At 36.7% G+C, this 15,479-nt stretch overlaps 1 protein-coding gene across 1 annotated transcript in view; it reads right to left on the bottom strand.

The window, feature by feature from the left end:
- Positions 1-15,479, bottom strand: part of LRP2 (LDL receptor related protein 2) — a 127,495-nt gene that overhangs the window by 14,427 nt on the left and 97,589 nt on the right. Inside the window, exons 57-68 of the mRNA XM_074873296.1 lie at positions 14,444-14,572; positions 13,626-13,745; positions 12,938-13,054; positions 12,550-12,666; positions 11,026-11,163; positions 10,157-10,279; positions 9,097-9,225; positions 6,901-7,032; positions 5,777-5,908; positions 3,585-3,728; positions 2,619-2,784; positions 23-151 (exon numbers count right to left, since the gene is read on the bottom strand). Of these exons, the coding sequence (XP_074729397.1) occupies positions 23-151; positions 2,619-2,784; positions 3,585-3,728; positions 5,777-5,908; positions 6,901-7,032; positions 9,097-9,225; positions 10,157-10,279; positions 11,026-11,163; positions 12,550-12,666; positions 12,938-13,054; positions 13,626-13,745; positions 14,444-14,572 (1,576 nt within the window). The remainder of the gene's footprint in view (positions 1-22; positions 152-2,618; positions 2,785-3,584; positions 3,729-5,776; positions 5,909-6,900; positions 7,033-9,096; positions 9,226-10,156; positions 10,280-11,025; positions 11,164-12,549; positions 12,667-12,937; positions 13,055-13,625; positions 13,746-14,443; positions 14,573-15,479) is intronic.

Raw genomic sequence — 15,479 nt, 5'->3', positions numbered from 1 at the left:
TGGGAAGTCTTGTAATACTTACCCACGTTTTGGATTGACAGCAATAGCTGCTGGTTGATCCAGTAGAGAAAAGATAAGCCATTTTCTGTACCGTCCATCTAATTTTGCCACCTCTATGCGATTAGTCCCTGCATCAGTCCAGTAAAGATGTCTGAATTACATAAAACACAAAACATTCAAAAGTAAATACTTTATACTTGGGAGAGGAATAAAAGATATTTTTAAGAAGAAAAGCTATATCAAACCCAAACAAAGTTACTATAATGAAGCTGCATTGATTACATCTGAACTTTTTCAGTCTGGAACATGCAGACCCTAAATACAGGTGAGTTTAGCAAATGTGCTCTATTGGTTCACTGGTTTCCTCCTCTGACAAAGTTTCTGCAGCTGCCTCTGTTCCCTGTCAAATAATCTTTACTAAAGGGCTACTGAGAACTTTCATTGTCACTTTTAAGCACCAGAGGTGGCTAATAAGCATCTTTAAAGATTCAGTTTTCCAGGAGACGATGAGGTTCATTAGAAATAAAAATGTATTTACCATGTAATTTATATGGCAACTCTGAAGTATCCAGTTTATTAGTCCAGAGCTCCTCTGTATACTTTTGTCTTCTGATAGAGATGTTAATGAATAAATTGTTACCACATCAGACACAAATGCTTTTAGTCCTTACAAACAGGGCATTCAGCCTACTCTACCTTGAATTTTGCTTATCTTTATCATCACAGCTTTATTACTTTTTGACATTTGATAATAAACATATGCATTATTATGCACTCACTAATCACAAAGTGTCTTCTGATGGAATAAATTAGCTCCATAACTGGCTTGGAAATGTGAGAAAATACTGTAATTCTTACTTTGCAGATGGGCATAAGGACTAAGTGTCTCAAACCACGCGTATCAGTTTTTATATCATACGCAGACACTTAAATATGTTTTTTTTAAATATGTTTCAACACTGTTCTGGAATCAGTGTAACACTATGTTTAAAGTGTTGAAGATGCCAGCCTCACCAGAATGCTGATGACATATATCCTTTATCCTTGGTCTCATGACCATATAGAGTTTGAATAGAAATTCAGACACTCCCTTCCACCCTCAGAAACATTTGGTTTTCCGGATGGCCTGCATTTCACAAAGCAAACAGCAAAATAACCTGAAGGCTGAAAGTTAGCCTAGGCCTTAATATATCTGTCTCATATTTTAAAACTGCTGGAAGAAAAGATACAATATTCCACTTCTTTTTTTCCATCATGACTGGCACAATTTTTCAGGGTAGTGAATCACTTCAGCCAGCCAGACTGGCTTTATCCTGCTCTAGAAATCAGGGTGACGTACTGCATGAGCAACTCCAAAACTATTTCAAAGGACAGAACACCTAACATAGCATACATCACCTAACACAAAGAGTCAGATAATGAAAGCTATATCAGGCCCCAAACTGGAGTAAGTCTTTTCCCAATCTTTACCTACTTGTACAATAGCTTTTTGGATCATTAGGGAAAAAACAAAAAAATCTTTGTTGCCACAAACACAATTCAGAGTTAAGTGCTACCTAGCCACAATCCAGATCTTAAGCACCTTCCAACTATATTTTGATTGAGGACATAAAAGGTAAAGTATTCACCCACTTAGTTGATAACCATGTGACAGAAGGGAAGCAGATAGCTAAATTCCTCCTTCTATTTTTCAGCTTTTCAGAAATGTCATGCTTTACTATGATCTTAACACCCTTCTTCACGCTACTGACTGCATTACCAGGAACACCCAAAATTTGTCAACAGTGTTCAGAAGATTGACTGAACTCTGTAACCTCTGTCCATCCAACTTCAAACAGAATCCTGACTACATTTCATCACGTCTATCTACAAACATGAGGATCCTCTCAACCTTATAGCAAATGAACTACAGCTATGCCTGTCCACCACATCCTTTAACAGTTACATTGCAAATAAGAAATGACACCATTAGCATCAAACTCCCAAAAGTTATGCCCAGCTTTCCTCCAGCTCTTCTCCACGCAGTGATCTCATGATTTCTAGGACTAAGTTAAAAAATTGCCATGTTTTAACCTAAAAAAATCCACAGCCAACAGGAGGGAGGAAAAAGTCTGAGACACAATTACAGAAATGTCACCATTTTCTGAGAACACACATATATTCATCAGACTTCAGAGCTGCTTATGCTTTGGGACTAGCTCATATACCACAAAGCTTGTAAGAAAGGAGCAAGGATAAAAGACAAATTCCATTATGGATTGGGGAGGTCTTCCAACAACAGAGAGAGCTTGTTCCCTGGAGCTTACCTGAGTCCTTGAATAAGAACCCATCTGACAGGAAGGCCAGTGTATTATCACTTTACTGATGCACAACTGATCTGCCAGTTGTGGAGTAAAGCAAATTTCATCAGAGAATATGTGACACAGTCAGAAACGTGCATTTGACCCATTAACCTTCTGTCTGGGAAAACAGAGCTTACTATATTCTTCTGAACTACCTTGAGAATAGATATCTTCAGAGACAGTTCATAAGGAAGAAAAAAGTGGATTTTGCACTGCCTGAGCAGACTCTTGACACATTCAATGTACAGCATTTTTCTTGCTTTTCGGTACACTTACCTTCCAACCCAGTCAACAGCTAACCCATCAGGATTAACTATGTATTTGAGATTCAAGTCAACTTCCTTTGTAGGATTGTTCCTACTGCTGTCAAATGTGGGCAGATAAGCACGTTTGATGGCTCCAAACTCAGAACCCTGTCCCAGAATGCTGAAGTACACAATACCTTCAAAAAAGATGACAAAGATAATTTTTCATCTAGTTATTCCATATTTTTGGAAAATTCTAATCTTCTTGAGGCTCTTATGTGAAGACACCAGACCCACTTATTTATGAAAAACATGGAGATGTCTGTTCAATTAAATTACATTGCATTAATGTGTAAATTTTTAAGCCATTCATCATAGGTAAAATGCACATCTAAAAACATCTTGATCCAGATTATCAAGAAATAGGTATCACATTTTTCAAGATTAGAGGAGATCTCAGCTCTGAAGCCTTTGCACATGATTTTGAGAGTAATTTAGACTCTCATGACCCTAAGGAGCAAGTATGGCCCAGGATAGTGGCCCTGTGAGAAAGGCAAAAGCAGGGAAGCTGATAAAGAGGCAAAGATATAAGCTAATATAGGGATCTACTGGCCGTTCCTGCTTAGTATAAGGATTAGTTCTTGCAAGACTTCAGTCAGGTTTGGGGACTGGTGGAGGCAGAAGAAAAGGAAGGGGTTCATTTTTAGCAATCCTTCACTACTGCATAACGCTAAAGAGCCACAATTCCACAGTTGAGTTCACAACAAAACAAATGGAAAAACAGAACAAAACCTAGCTAAACTAAATTAAAGCATTAAAAGAAACCACACTGATGCTGAAGAGTGAGTAGAGGGGAGGGACACAATCAACCAAGACCTGGCCAGTTAATATAATTTGATTTTGATTTCTAGCCTAAATTAAATACCTGTGCTGCAGAAATGCATCTTTTTAAACCAACCATTGCATGGTTGAGTATTAATGTTCTACACATACTCACTCAGGCCTATCCCTTCAGGATCCCAGTCATAATCCAGAGCTTGGATGCGCTCCTGGTTATCAATATAGTCAGAGTACTGTTCTGATGAGATATTGTATCTTCGAATCCGCACATTATCTGGCAGCAGTAGCAATGGAGGATTACCTGGGAAACAATCATAAATTTTACTTTCATGTATTTCTTATTTTAGAAGAAACAGATGACAGTCACTTCTAGTTAAAAATAAACTGGGGTTTTCACAAGTTCTGTCTGCATAAGAAGCAGAAGGGACACAAGGCCACTTCTAAAGCTTTAGAGCTATTCAAACTTAAGGATAATTCCTTAAAAATTTTTAAACGTTACAGTGTTGGCATATCACCACCTCACATCTCAAAAATAGAATGCTGCTATACACTATGCAGTTCAGCTCCCCTCCTCAAAGTATAGGAAACCATTCTGAAAGTACAAATAAATTGCTGGTACCTTGAGCCATGACTTGTGTGAGTTCTTCTACCTGGAAGTCTTTATATCCTAATATCTCCATATTCAGATGAATGTTCTCCTACCCACAGGTTAATATGGGGTTAGCCTCAATATTCTATTAACTTGACTATAGGGAGTATCAGTCTCACCTGGCTGATTTTGCTGTTGAGAAAATGTATTTGTTCAGCCTTTTTGGTAAGGACAAAGACCAGCTGGGAGTCATGGACTTAAACCCTAGGCCTTCTTCCAGAGAAGAAGTTCTCCTACATTAATCACATCTTCACAAAGTCAATGAGAAATGACAAGGCATTCAGCTGGGAAAAGAAAATCTCATCTACCAGTGCTTTTTCCAACTAATAATGCTCAGTTTCCTAGAAAGCATTCATTTGAACACAATCTGTTTACCTCTAAGTCATACCCAACTACAGGAGAATAAGACAAGTGACTGTTCTCTAATGAACGTACAATTCAGTGTAGAAATTGACAGCATTGCCAATATATGTGCTATCACAGGAAAAAGGGGACCTAATATTCTACGTGTTTTCTGAAAATGCCTACTGATCAGGCCTGCAGTAGACACATGCAAATGAAGCCCTCATTTATAAGTGCTGTGAGCTTGTATTACAGAGTGGTAGAGTTCTGAGCATACATAGAGATAGAACTTTAGGTATGACAAATTTCATGATGTTATCAGCTACAATCATGTTATTTTCTATCACTTAGCCTTGAAAACTTTGGGTGTCTAGATGCTTCCTGAATAAAGCCTAAGAAGAAGGGTTTCAAAGAACTAGGTTTCTGACACAGGCACATAAAGAGGCAGCCAGACAGAAGCTCAGGTGCAAATGCCCTTCTGTATTTCCAGTCTCATGCTCAACAGTAAATATTTGCTGAATTAGGCCCCTGGACTGGAAATCTGAAGACCTTGTTTACTTGTATCATTTCTCATATACAAATAATTTTTAGTTTTTGAAACCTCCACCGCGTGCAGTTTTGGTCACAGGCATTCTGTCCTGAAAACTACTGTTTGACAAGGCATACCACATTTCTATCATGTATTTCTTAAAGCTGTTAAAGTGTAAGTATCTTCTAAATACAATATTGTTTCTGTCTTTTAATATAATACTGCTGCATTGTCATTTTCCTTATTTTCTTCAGCTCTTTATTATTACTATTGTATTACTATTATTTTCTGAATCAACTCTCTACCTATTCTATGACTGTCACACACTGTAGCTACTGCACTGAGGTATGATAAAAAGCTAGTGATTGACATAAAACATTGGCCAAAGTCCTTCTGTTTGTGTGCATCAGTCCATGAAAAAATGATTGGCAATCTGTCATCAAACTGCCTTTGATTTGTACTAGTTTAATGCAGCTTTCTTCTGATGCATCATTTTGTTGAGAAAACCTAAACTTCAGGAATAGGCAACACTAATTTCTTTTTGATGACAACCACAGGATAAGCAGGTTTTTGTTTGCAGAAAATTTCAGGAGAAAAGAAGGCAGGCATCCAAATCAAGATATTATTTTTAATGTTTACAATTGGAAGCAGAGATGGGCACTTCTATTCCTGATTATGGAATGGTTGGAATAAATTACAGAAAAAATTACAGAATAAAGTTTGGTTTTCATTGTCGCCTTCCTAAAAAAGGGAGGATTATATTCATTAAGTTGCTATACTCTGCTTGCTCTTTACAAGTAGCAATCAATCTTGCTATCAGTTAACATACCATTAGCTGCGCACTGTTTCCCTTGTTGATCACCCACAGACCTGAAGCCATCTGCACAGAAACATTCATAGCTTCCTTTGGAATTCTTGCAGTCCTGGGTGCATGTTCCAAAGATCTCACATTCATTGATATCTAGACATAAGTTGAGAAAAAAAAAAAAGAGCTTAATCTCTTTTTTCCACATGCTGGTCACCTTTACTCCAGAACAGACTTTCCCTTCCGCACATACTCTAAAAGACCAGGAACCTAATAAGTGATCTTTAACATCAGCATCTGTTATCTAACAGAACTCCTCATCGCTCATCTACTGTTTAACATGTCTTAACTACAGATTACTAATAAATGCGTTGCTTCTGCTTATCAGATTGCTTCCCAGAGAGACACTTTTGGTCATGTATTTTTATGTTAAATCACCAAGGAAAGACAAAAGATGAGGCATTACTACAGGAGATGCAAGAGCAAAGCCTTCTTGAAATGCTGAAGCAAAGATACCTAGTCCTCAGAAAAAAGTATCAGCAGGAAGGAAAGGGAAGGTTGGCCTCAGATCACATTTAATAAAACTACACAAATTGTCCACAAGAGGTGGCAACAAACAGAAGTGTTCTCGTCAAAATGTACTGAAATGGTAACTGTGAAAGTACTATATTGCATGACCACAAACAACAGCCTTTGGGTAGACTCCTCACCATATTTTATCAGCATATAACCAGGGCAAAAATATGGCACAATACACCTTTTACTGAAGGTCTGTTCTGGAGCAGAACAAGAGAGTATAACCTTCAGGAAGTTTTCTTTCAATAAGAAAAAAAAAAAAAAAAAATCAGCAAATCAGCAAATTCCTGTGCCTCAGATTGCAAAGATATGACAAAACCTATATATTAAAGCAAAACCATATACCTACAGCCACCGAATTCTTAAACAAGTCTGAACTGTGGAGCCAGTTCTCTGTTGAATGAGGCCTGCATGTTAGAAAATACGATTCAGCAGCAAAACTTTTTAGGAAGCATCTGCTAAATGTATAAAAATCCTGTTAGAGTGCAAAAATGGGTAATCACATTAGAATGATGAAGTGACAGGTCACTGAACACTTATCAGTGAGAAGATGTTTAGAAGATTGAATATACCATCACAGGAGTTTCGGTTAGTTTCACTGGCCTTGTACCCTGGCCTACAGGAACAGATAAAGCCTCCTTCATTCAGGTTGGTACAGTTATGTTCACAAATGTTTTCTGCACAAGTTCGCTCTGTTCCAGGATCTGGGGGGGAAAAAAAAAAAGTAAATTCTACAATTATAATAAAAAAATAAAGTGATAAGTGGGAGAGGGGTGTCATAATTTTGATCATTATTATAATTGAAAATGGTTTTCAGTTAGACAATGTTAGTTTCCTTTTTATCTAACTGAAACTCAATGTAAACATCTATTCTCTAACGCATAGAAGAGGGTGGTAAACACTGGTCAAGACAGCTGTCAACTAAGAACTTCAAGCTCTAGAAGTGAACAGGGTCAGGATAAGAGCCATAACCATCAAAGCTCAACTTCTTTAAGAGAAATGGCATTCTACATTACCACCAATCTGCAGCAACTGCAGAAACTTGACTCTAACTCCTACCTTTGCCAACCTACCTCTTTCTTACCCAGTCCTTTCTTACCAACTAAGCAAAAAATGTTCTCAATTACTATCATGCATAACACAGGTCCTACATTATTTATATCTGGAAATTAGAGAGGAGATGACAACTTGTTCATGCCGTGCCTAATCTAAAGCCTACTGAAGGCAATAGAGGTTATTGCACAGAATGCACCGCCCTTTAAAACATGCCTGTAATGGAAAAGGCAAGTCAGCGATAATAGACACTCTGTAACAGATAATGAAAATTATACTCTTCTCAAAGTACATATAGAATTCTATTGATTTTGACATACTTTACATATACATAGAGTACTTTCAAACTCAAATCTGTTCTATAAATAGAAAAGATAAATAATATATATTTATTGACAAAGCATGAGAAAAGATACAGATGTATGGCAAAGATATTACATTAAGCTGATTATCTCCTTTATACATATGCATTCAGTGCTGATTAAGTTTAAACAGCTTAATTTCATATACATGTAGAAGCATAGATTCATTGTGTACACACACACACACACACACATAAATATTCTATTTTCTCTATAACACAGGTATTTGATGTTGGGAAGGCTGCAAATGTTACCATCTGATCTGCATCCACGGCTATCCCCAAACAGTAGAATGCTGACTGCCAGAAGGTGTCTGTTTTGCACTGTTTCATATCCTTTCTATACTTTTACATTTTCATCAAGTCATTGCATTATGTTATATTACCTAAAGACCATTGGGATGGTATGTGAAATGGAGAAACCAGCTGCCTCAAAATGGACTGCACTATAGGCTTCTGAGTTATTTATGTTTTGCAAGCATGCTGGATTGTAAATCACCAGTGCATCACTTGGCACATTTTCACTTGAAGCCATCAGAGCCTGACAAATTGAAATTGCAAGTACATGCTCATATTATCACTCTGCAGCTGTCCATATATTGATGTAAAAAGTTAGGTTGGCTTTTTTTTCCAGATTCCATGAGAATACCTTTTCTTGCCTCAAAGTTCAAGTCAAAGCTTTTGTATCTAAATGGATGCTAGTAAATTTATAATGTATAGTTAATAAACGTTGTGCAGAGGATCTAAGAGGGCCTTCAGCCTGAGGACTGGCTGTCCCTATAGAATTCTGTGGTCATGTCTGTAAACAGGAAAATAAAAGCATTTCAATATACTTTTGTTTTTAGCAGGGCTAGAGCAACCTATGCCAGTTCAGAGTTTGCCCATGAAAATTCCATAGGTTGGCCTATTGCAATTATCATTGAAATATCTGGATGTTCTTGCCTCTATAATGCAATTCATTTCAAAACAAGATCAAAAATAAGATCAAACCCTTTTTTGTGATGCATCAATACCATAAGCCTAAAAAGGACTGTTCAGATTGCTGAATTTCATAGAATCATAGAATAACTTAGGTTGGAAAAGACCTTTAAGATCAAGTACTACCATAAATCTAACACTGCCAAGTCCCACTAAACCATGTCCCAAAGTGCCACTTCTACATGTCTTTTAAATAGCCCAAAAGAAAGAGAACAGAAGATATTGTCATGGCTAATCGGATAATCCTAGCACAGGCTAATTAAAAATCAGTACTTCTTAGTGTGGTCTTCAGGAAGAAACATGTATTATTATCAGTTTCAGAAATTTTTATTACAATAGAATTATAATTTTGTATTCTATTGATATTATTACTTACTGCAGCCTATTTCATCAAAATGGTCTCCACAGTCATCATAATTGTCACAGACATAATGTAGAGGAATGCAATTTCCATTACTGCATTTGAATTCTTCAGTTGTACAAGGTCTTGGGGTTGGTTCTCTACCTACAGTCGAGAAAAGAAACACTCATTCCTCTGTCACAGTTTCAGCTACACAGTACCAACAGATAACCAATATTCCACATTGCTAATGAGGAAGCTGATGTAATCTGGTAAAATAATTACTAGAGTGACTTTGGAAGTCTGTAGTAAAGCTCAAACCTTACCCGGGGCCTCCTGGCTTCTAGTCACATCCCCATGAACTCAAAGAAGCCCCCCCATTTCATAAAGACGGAAGGTAAATTATTCTTGTTAATAGTCGATTGAACTTTTTTTTTAATAGTGCAAATCTATTAGTATTCTTCAATGATATACTTCATACATCTACCGAAGACTTCAAGAGATTGAGGCATTAGTAAGCTACTAACTTCAAGAACATTGCACAATAAAGCTAGCAAATAATATCATTAAACAACAAACAATATGATTAAACTTGATAATATAAAAATCAACATAGTCAATGAGAACTACATAAGATATCCAAGGGTAAAAACCTATTGAATATTAACAGAGCTTCAGCAGGATTTGGGCCTAAGTATCAACACTGCTGCTATGTGCATAACAGTGCCACAAATTCAGAAGTACCTGTTTCTCTATTTTAAAAGTCTCAGCTATCCATCCCATCCTTATTTTACGATACAGACAAAGTCCTTCCTTCTTTTAAGTGGAGTTCATAATAAGTTGACACAATTTAGCTGCTGCTCATAATAAAATACAACATGATTGTATTTTTCAGACAAATGTTTTCTGATTTTTGCTACTTCTATGGAGAGCTGCAAATAAGTAGTACCAATAATCATAGTTCAAATTATTTCATACTGAAATCTAGTTTTCATAATTTATGTTTAATTTTGACATTTCTGTAGTCCTTTGGCATTATTAAACATTAAGCACATCACAATTACTGAATTTGTTGCTCAAGTTTGTGTAAACATACAGTGTTCCTCTTTCTCATCACTTCCATCTCCACAGTCATCCTCCTGGTTGCACAGCTCATGACTATATATACAGCGATTGTTTTCACATCGGAAACGGAATGGAGATTCACAAGCAATATCCACTGAAACACAGAGATCAAGTCAGTCACACTTTGATACTTCATGCCATTGGGTCACAAATGATCCCCATCACTTCTATCTGGTAATATTTACATGTTTCCTATATTTTAAAAGGTGTGGAGGCATTCAGACCCAAAAGAATATTTTCTCCACATTTTGGCAATTGTATCTTAGGACATTTTTTGTCAGAAGACATCATCTTTGGCCAAAGGCAAACACTGAGGTTTCTAGATTTGTTTATGAAGTAAACTGACTGAAAATGCAACATGCTATTTAAGTGGATATACAGCACATAACTGACAAAAATTGTTTAAGTAGCACCTCCAACACTTCATTTTTAGAGCTAAAGTCAGGACTCCTCAACCATATTCACGAAGATGTCCCAACTATACTGATCACTTTAAAAGCTCAGCAGCTTTAAGAATATATGTTATCTGAATTAATCTTTAATTGCAAACTGTTGCTCTTATTTTAGATAATAGTGTCCTTATCTCTTTGATAAGGATAATATCTCCCTACTTTTATAACCACATATACAAACATCTGCAAGGCAGTGAGAAACATACTGTAGGAGGACGAACTGAACTTGCATATGAAGCAGAATTCTCAGCACCCATCCTGAATTAAGTCTGTGAGAATCTCCAGTGAAAATAAAATATGTAAAATTTATTTTCTAATTGTTCTCTCTATTGTAATTAGAGATTTTATTATGCATATTGCTCATTTTAATATAATTTTTCTCTCTTACAGCAAAGGTGAAGTTCTTCATCAGAGTCATCTCCACAGTCATTATCACCATCACATTTCCAGTATGGCTGGATACAGACATGGTTTTTACATTCAAACAGCATGGGTAGACAGTATGTACCATTAGGATACCGTGTTGCTGAAGAAAAGAAACATATTACGACATTTTCATTTACAATGAAGATTTTACTTTTTTCTGAAAAATATTCAGCCCAACCCTGTATTATTTTTTCAATACCCTTCTCTCCATAGTAGGAGATATAATATGAGGCACTGCAAAGATCTACAGCAACAACAGACTGCAAGGACTGATGACTTCTTGGCAGCTATAATGTAATTAATTGGGTTTGAATGAATACTGAAACAACACAAGTTACTCCCTGAAGCTTCTGAAAATAAACTGTCATTAATTTAACAAATGTTACTTGAATTTGTTACTGTCAAATCTAGTTCAGTAATAAAGGTAAATAATGTCACTGGCACCAAACGTGAATGACTGAAGAACCTAAGACCTAAGATACCTAATTCTAAAAGGACTCATGTTGGTATAGTAAAATAAATACACAGATTCTGTAAAAGCTGTGAAAAAAACTGAACTAGAGCAAAGAGAAACATGACTCTTCCAACCTCCATAAATCAATCATACTCCTCCCCTTTCAATGGCTTCTCATACGCTTTTTCTTCCCTTTAAGAACAGACAAATGTTGTGTAACTCAGGTTCTGAAAGATTAACTGTTGCAATGTTCATTCCAGGATATGGTCACCATCAGAAAAATAAAGGTCGTACTGTGCAGATGCCCATTCTAACTGAAAGCACAGCTGTTTAAGTACATGGGAAGATGCACTGATACCAACATGAAGAGAAAGAAATTCTCCCAAGTACTGAAGCCTAAAATAATTTGAACACATAAGTCAGAAGCAACACTTCAATATCACCTAAAAAGCCAATGTCAGTCAGCACAGATGGAGCACAGAGGTGATATTTTCATTCCAACTGGGAACAATACTTTCAGGGTAAACAGCTGGAGCTGGAGCTCCATACAAGCTACAGTGTACAGACATTTTTTCACAGTAGATCAATATACAGAAGGAAGACAGAATCAGAAAAGCATTTTATTTCCTTGGCTTCACTGATACTTTAGGAAACTATACACATCTTTGAGCATTGTAAAAAACAATCCCATTACAGAACTTTGTTAGAATATGGTATGACTGAAACAGTGGATCTTGCAGTGTCTGTGGGATAGTCAAAAATTTTAATTTGATCACATATGTATCTTCTGCTGGACCTTGTAAACACATTAATTTCCTAGCATTAGGAATGTGTTTACAATCAGTGTAAGAGGTAGCAACCCATTATTATATTAAAAAGCTGATTCAAAATATTATGCTGAATTTTTACTAACATCACTGAGCATTGCAGAAGTCTGTACCTCTAAGGAGTCATCTCACTTAAAGAGAGAAAAAGTGCAAATCTTTCTGGAAGTGAGCTCAATGAGCAGCAATTGCAAAGCTTGACACTCACGACAAGTTGCTTCATCAGAGAAATCAAGGCAGTCTGCATTTCCATCACATCTGAAGCGTTCTGCAACACAGTGTCCACTATCACACTGGAAATAACCTGGGTGGCAGGTCCTCAGCTCTGAAAAGATTCACAAGTAACTGTTGAAATGTCTTCTTGTTCAAATCCAAATAAAGTACTTATTTTTTGAGAACAACATCCTAAAAAAGACTGCAAAATCCCAGACCATTAAAACTGTGGTATCCTCTACTTTTGATGGAATAACTAAAGTGATCTGGTCAACATTATTCCATTAAAGATGCTTCCCATAAAAGATTGATTTGCAGAATAATTTAACACATTAGAAACAAAAGTGTGAACATGTAAGAGGTAGCATCCAGACAATACGCACCGCAGTCACGTTCATCTGAATTGTCTTCACAGTCATCATCGTGATCACAGATCCACCGGGAAGGTATGCAGCGTAAATTGTCACAACGGTATTCACTTTCTGTGCATTCACGAGGACCTTAATTTAAAATGAATGTACAAATATGAAAAGTTTCCTGGATGTAAACATCCACATCTGTCTCATTAGACCAGACAAAAGTAATATGGGCAGATAATGTGGTATAATCCTTAAAACTAAATGATGTTAAAACAGCATTCCCCCCAATAATCTTTAACTGTGTTAAATGTTCGATGTCCCTCTTGACATAGAAAAAAGGAAATTCATTGTGAATTTTGTTTCATCACAGAATTATACAGGAATTTTTATTCCATATCAGAAAAAAGGGATCCACTCTCATTGTTTAAGGAACTATATAATACTACATCTGCACACACAGCAGAATTCAAATGTCACTTCTTAGTGGAAAACAGGAATTTGTGTTATTGTAATGACAAAAATTTATCAATGTTTTTATGTATCCAAAATGCTTACTTGTGATATCACTGTGGTATATCAGCAAAGAAAAGACAGCCTATAGAGTAAAACAATGGAATGGTTGCAATTAAGAGCTATCTGTCCCATTCTCATAAGAAATAGGATAGTTAAGTCAGAAGCTGGACTATATCATGACAGTCAAAAAAGAACTCACTGCAGTTGTGCTCATCAGAGTTATCTCCACAGTCATTATCTCCATCACACTTCCAACGCAGTGGGATACATCGATGATTGTCACAACGGAAATCTCCAAAAGGACTGCAAGTCATCTCCTCTGCAGTATAGACAGTTTGCCAACAAAACAGCACACATTAGCATAGTCTTGGATAAGATGGAATGCACAGAAGATAATGAGAATAGATAGATGTTCGCGTCACAGACTGGGCCAAGTAACAGAGAAGTGATTATGAAACAGCTGAAATAACTATATAGAACTGAGATGGAAACACAAAGAGATAAACTTTGTACTGTCAAAGGAGGGTATCTTGACCTGATGGCATGTTACAGCTTCAAGTCTTTTCTGGTTCTGATACAGTGATCTGATGTCCTCTAAGCTTTGTGTATAAGAGGTTTCAACACAAATGCAAGGGTCTGGGAAAGCATCATTATATTTCCCATACTGATAGTTTTACCAGCACAGGAGGTAAGTTAAGTAAATGTACAAACCTAACAGTTTCAATTGTCTAAAATAGTTTGGCTCAAGTAAAAGTATTTCCTGTTTCATTTGATGACATATTGGGCAAAAATAATAAAATCCCGATCTTCGGAGCTCATAAACATGTGAGCTGCACAATGAGTTGCTGCACATAAAATTTTTCCTGAAGACAAATAACTACCAGGGTAATTAATTGATATCAAACAAAATATGCCCAGGTACATTATTACTGAAGACTTTCAGAAAATCAAAGTGTAAATTGAAGAAATATTGTAGGTACAAAGTTATGTTGAAATGACTTCCTTCTCCAAACATACCACATCCTTGTTCGTCACTGTTGTCTCTGCAGTCATCATTCCCATTGCACACTGCCCACAACGGTATGCAACGGTAGTTGGTTCGACAGCTGAACTGTGTGTGATTGTCACACCTATAGGCAGGACCCACTGAAAGAGGCAGTTGTCAAAGTTAGTTTTGTAACTTAGCCATTAAACTGTCCTCCTTGCTATTCTGCCTTTCATAATCTGTTACGATTTATAGTCAATAATTCCTACTAAAAAAAGATATCTGCTAACTTCAGTGTTGTAAAAGAGAATGCATTAAATGTATCTGATTTTACTATCTTTTCCAAACTATGCTGCTTGTATTCTGCATATGCTACAAACCCATGACAGGTTCAAACAACATTCAGTGTGTTTTGCCCTGAAGTATTTAGAGTCAGTAACAGTGCTAACAGAAGCCCCAAACCTGGAAGCCAGAGGCAGCTTGTCCTCAGGTGGCAAAACTTGGTCACAAGTTCTTACAGATGGCCAGTGACTTAAAGAAACATGCTGGAGCACATAGGAAAAACCTGCTGTTAAACATATGCTAGACTGTGCTCCGTGCTTGTTCTCCTTGTAAGTTTTTGTTTCCAAATCATGTCTCTTATCATGGGAAACTTCAGGTTCGAGAAATCAAACTTTTCAGAAAGTATGACATATGTCATACTCCAAATTAGACCAAGGTAAAAATTGGTGAACTGGCATTCACTGCTTCCACACAAGCAAGGGATCAGCATATATCCTTTTTACTAAATGTTGTTAGGGGACAAGCAAAGGATGCTGCTAGCATCAAGCAAGTCAGAGTGAGACACTGCCGGTTCTTGATAATCTGGCCAGCATAAAGAAGCTTCCTCCCTTTCAAGAATAAATAAGTAGTAAATCATCACATAGCCTCTATCTTTTCTAACACTCTTTACTACATGATTGCAATTAGCTTGAAGAAAATATTCCTTTCCAATAAACGTTCCTGAGTTTGAAAATTAAGTAATGCAGTTTGCTCTGCTTTTGGTGCACTATAACATAGGCAGCTTAC

The sequence above is a fragment of the Strix uralensis genome, chromosome 6 (genome assembly GCF_047716275.1).
Source record: "Strix uralensis isolate ZFMK-TIS-50842 chromosome 6, bStrUra1, whole genome shotgun sequence".
NCBI lineage: Eukaryota > Metazoa > Chordata > Aves > Strigiformes > Strigidae > Strix > Strix uralensis.
This window is presented reverse-complemented; position numbering and strand designations above follow the sequence as displayed.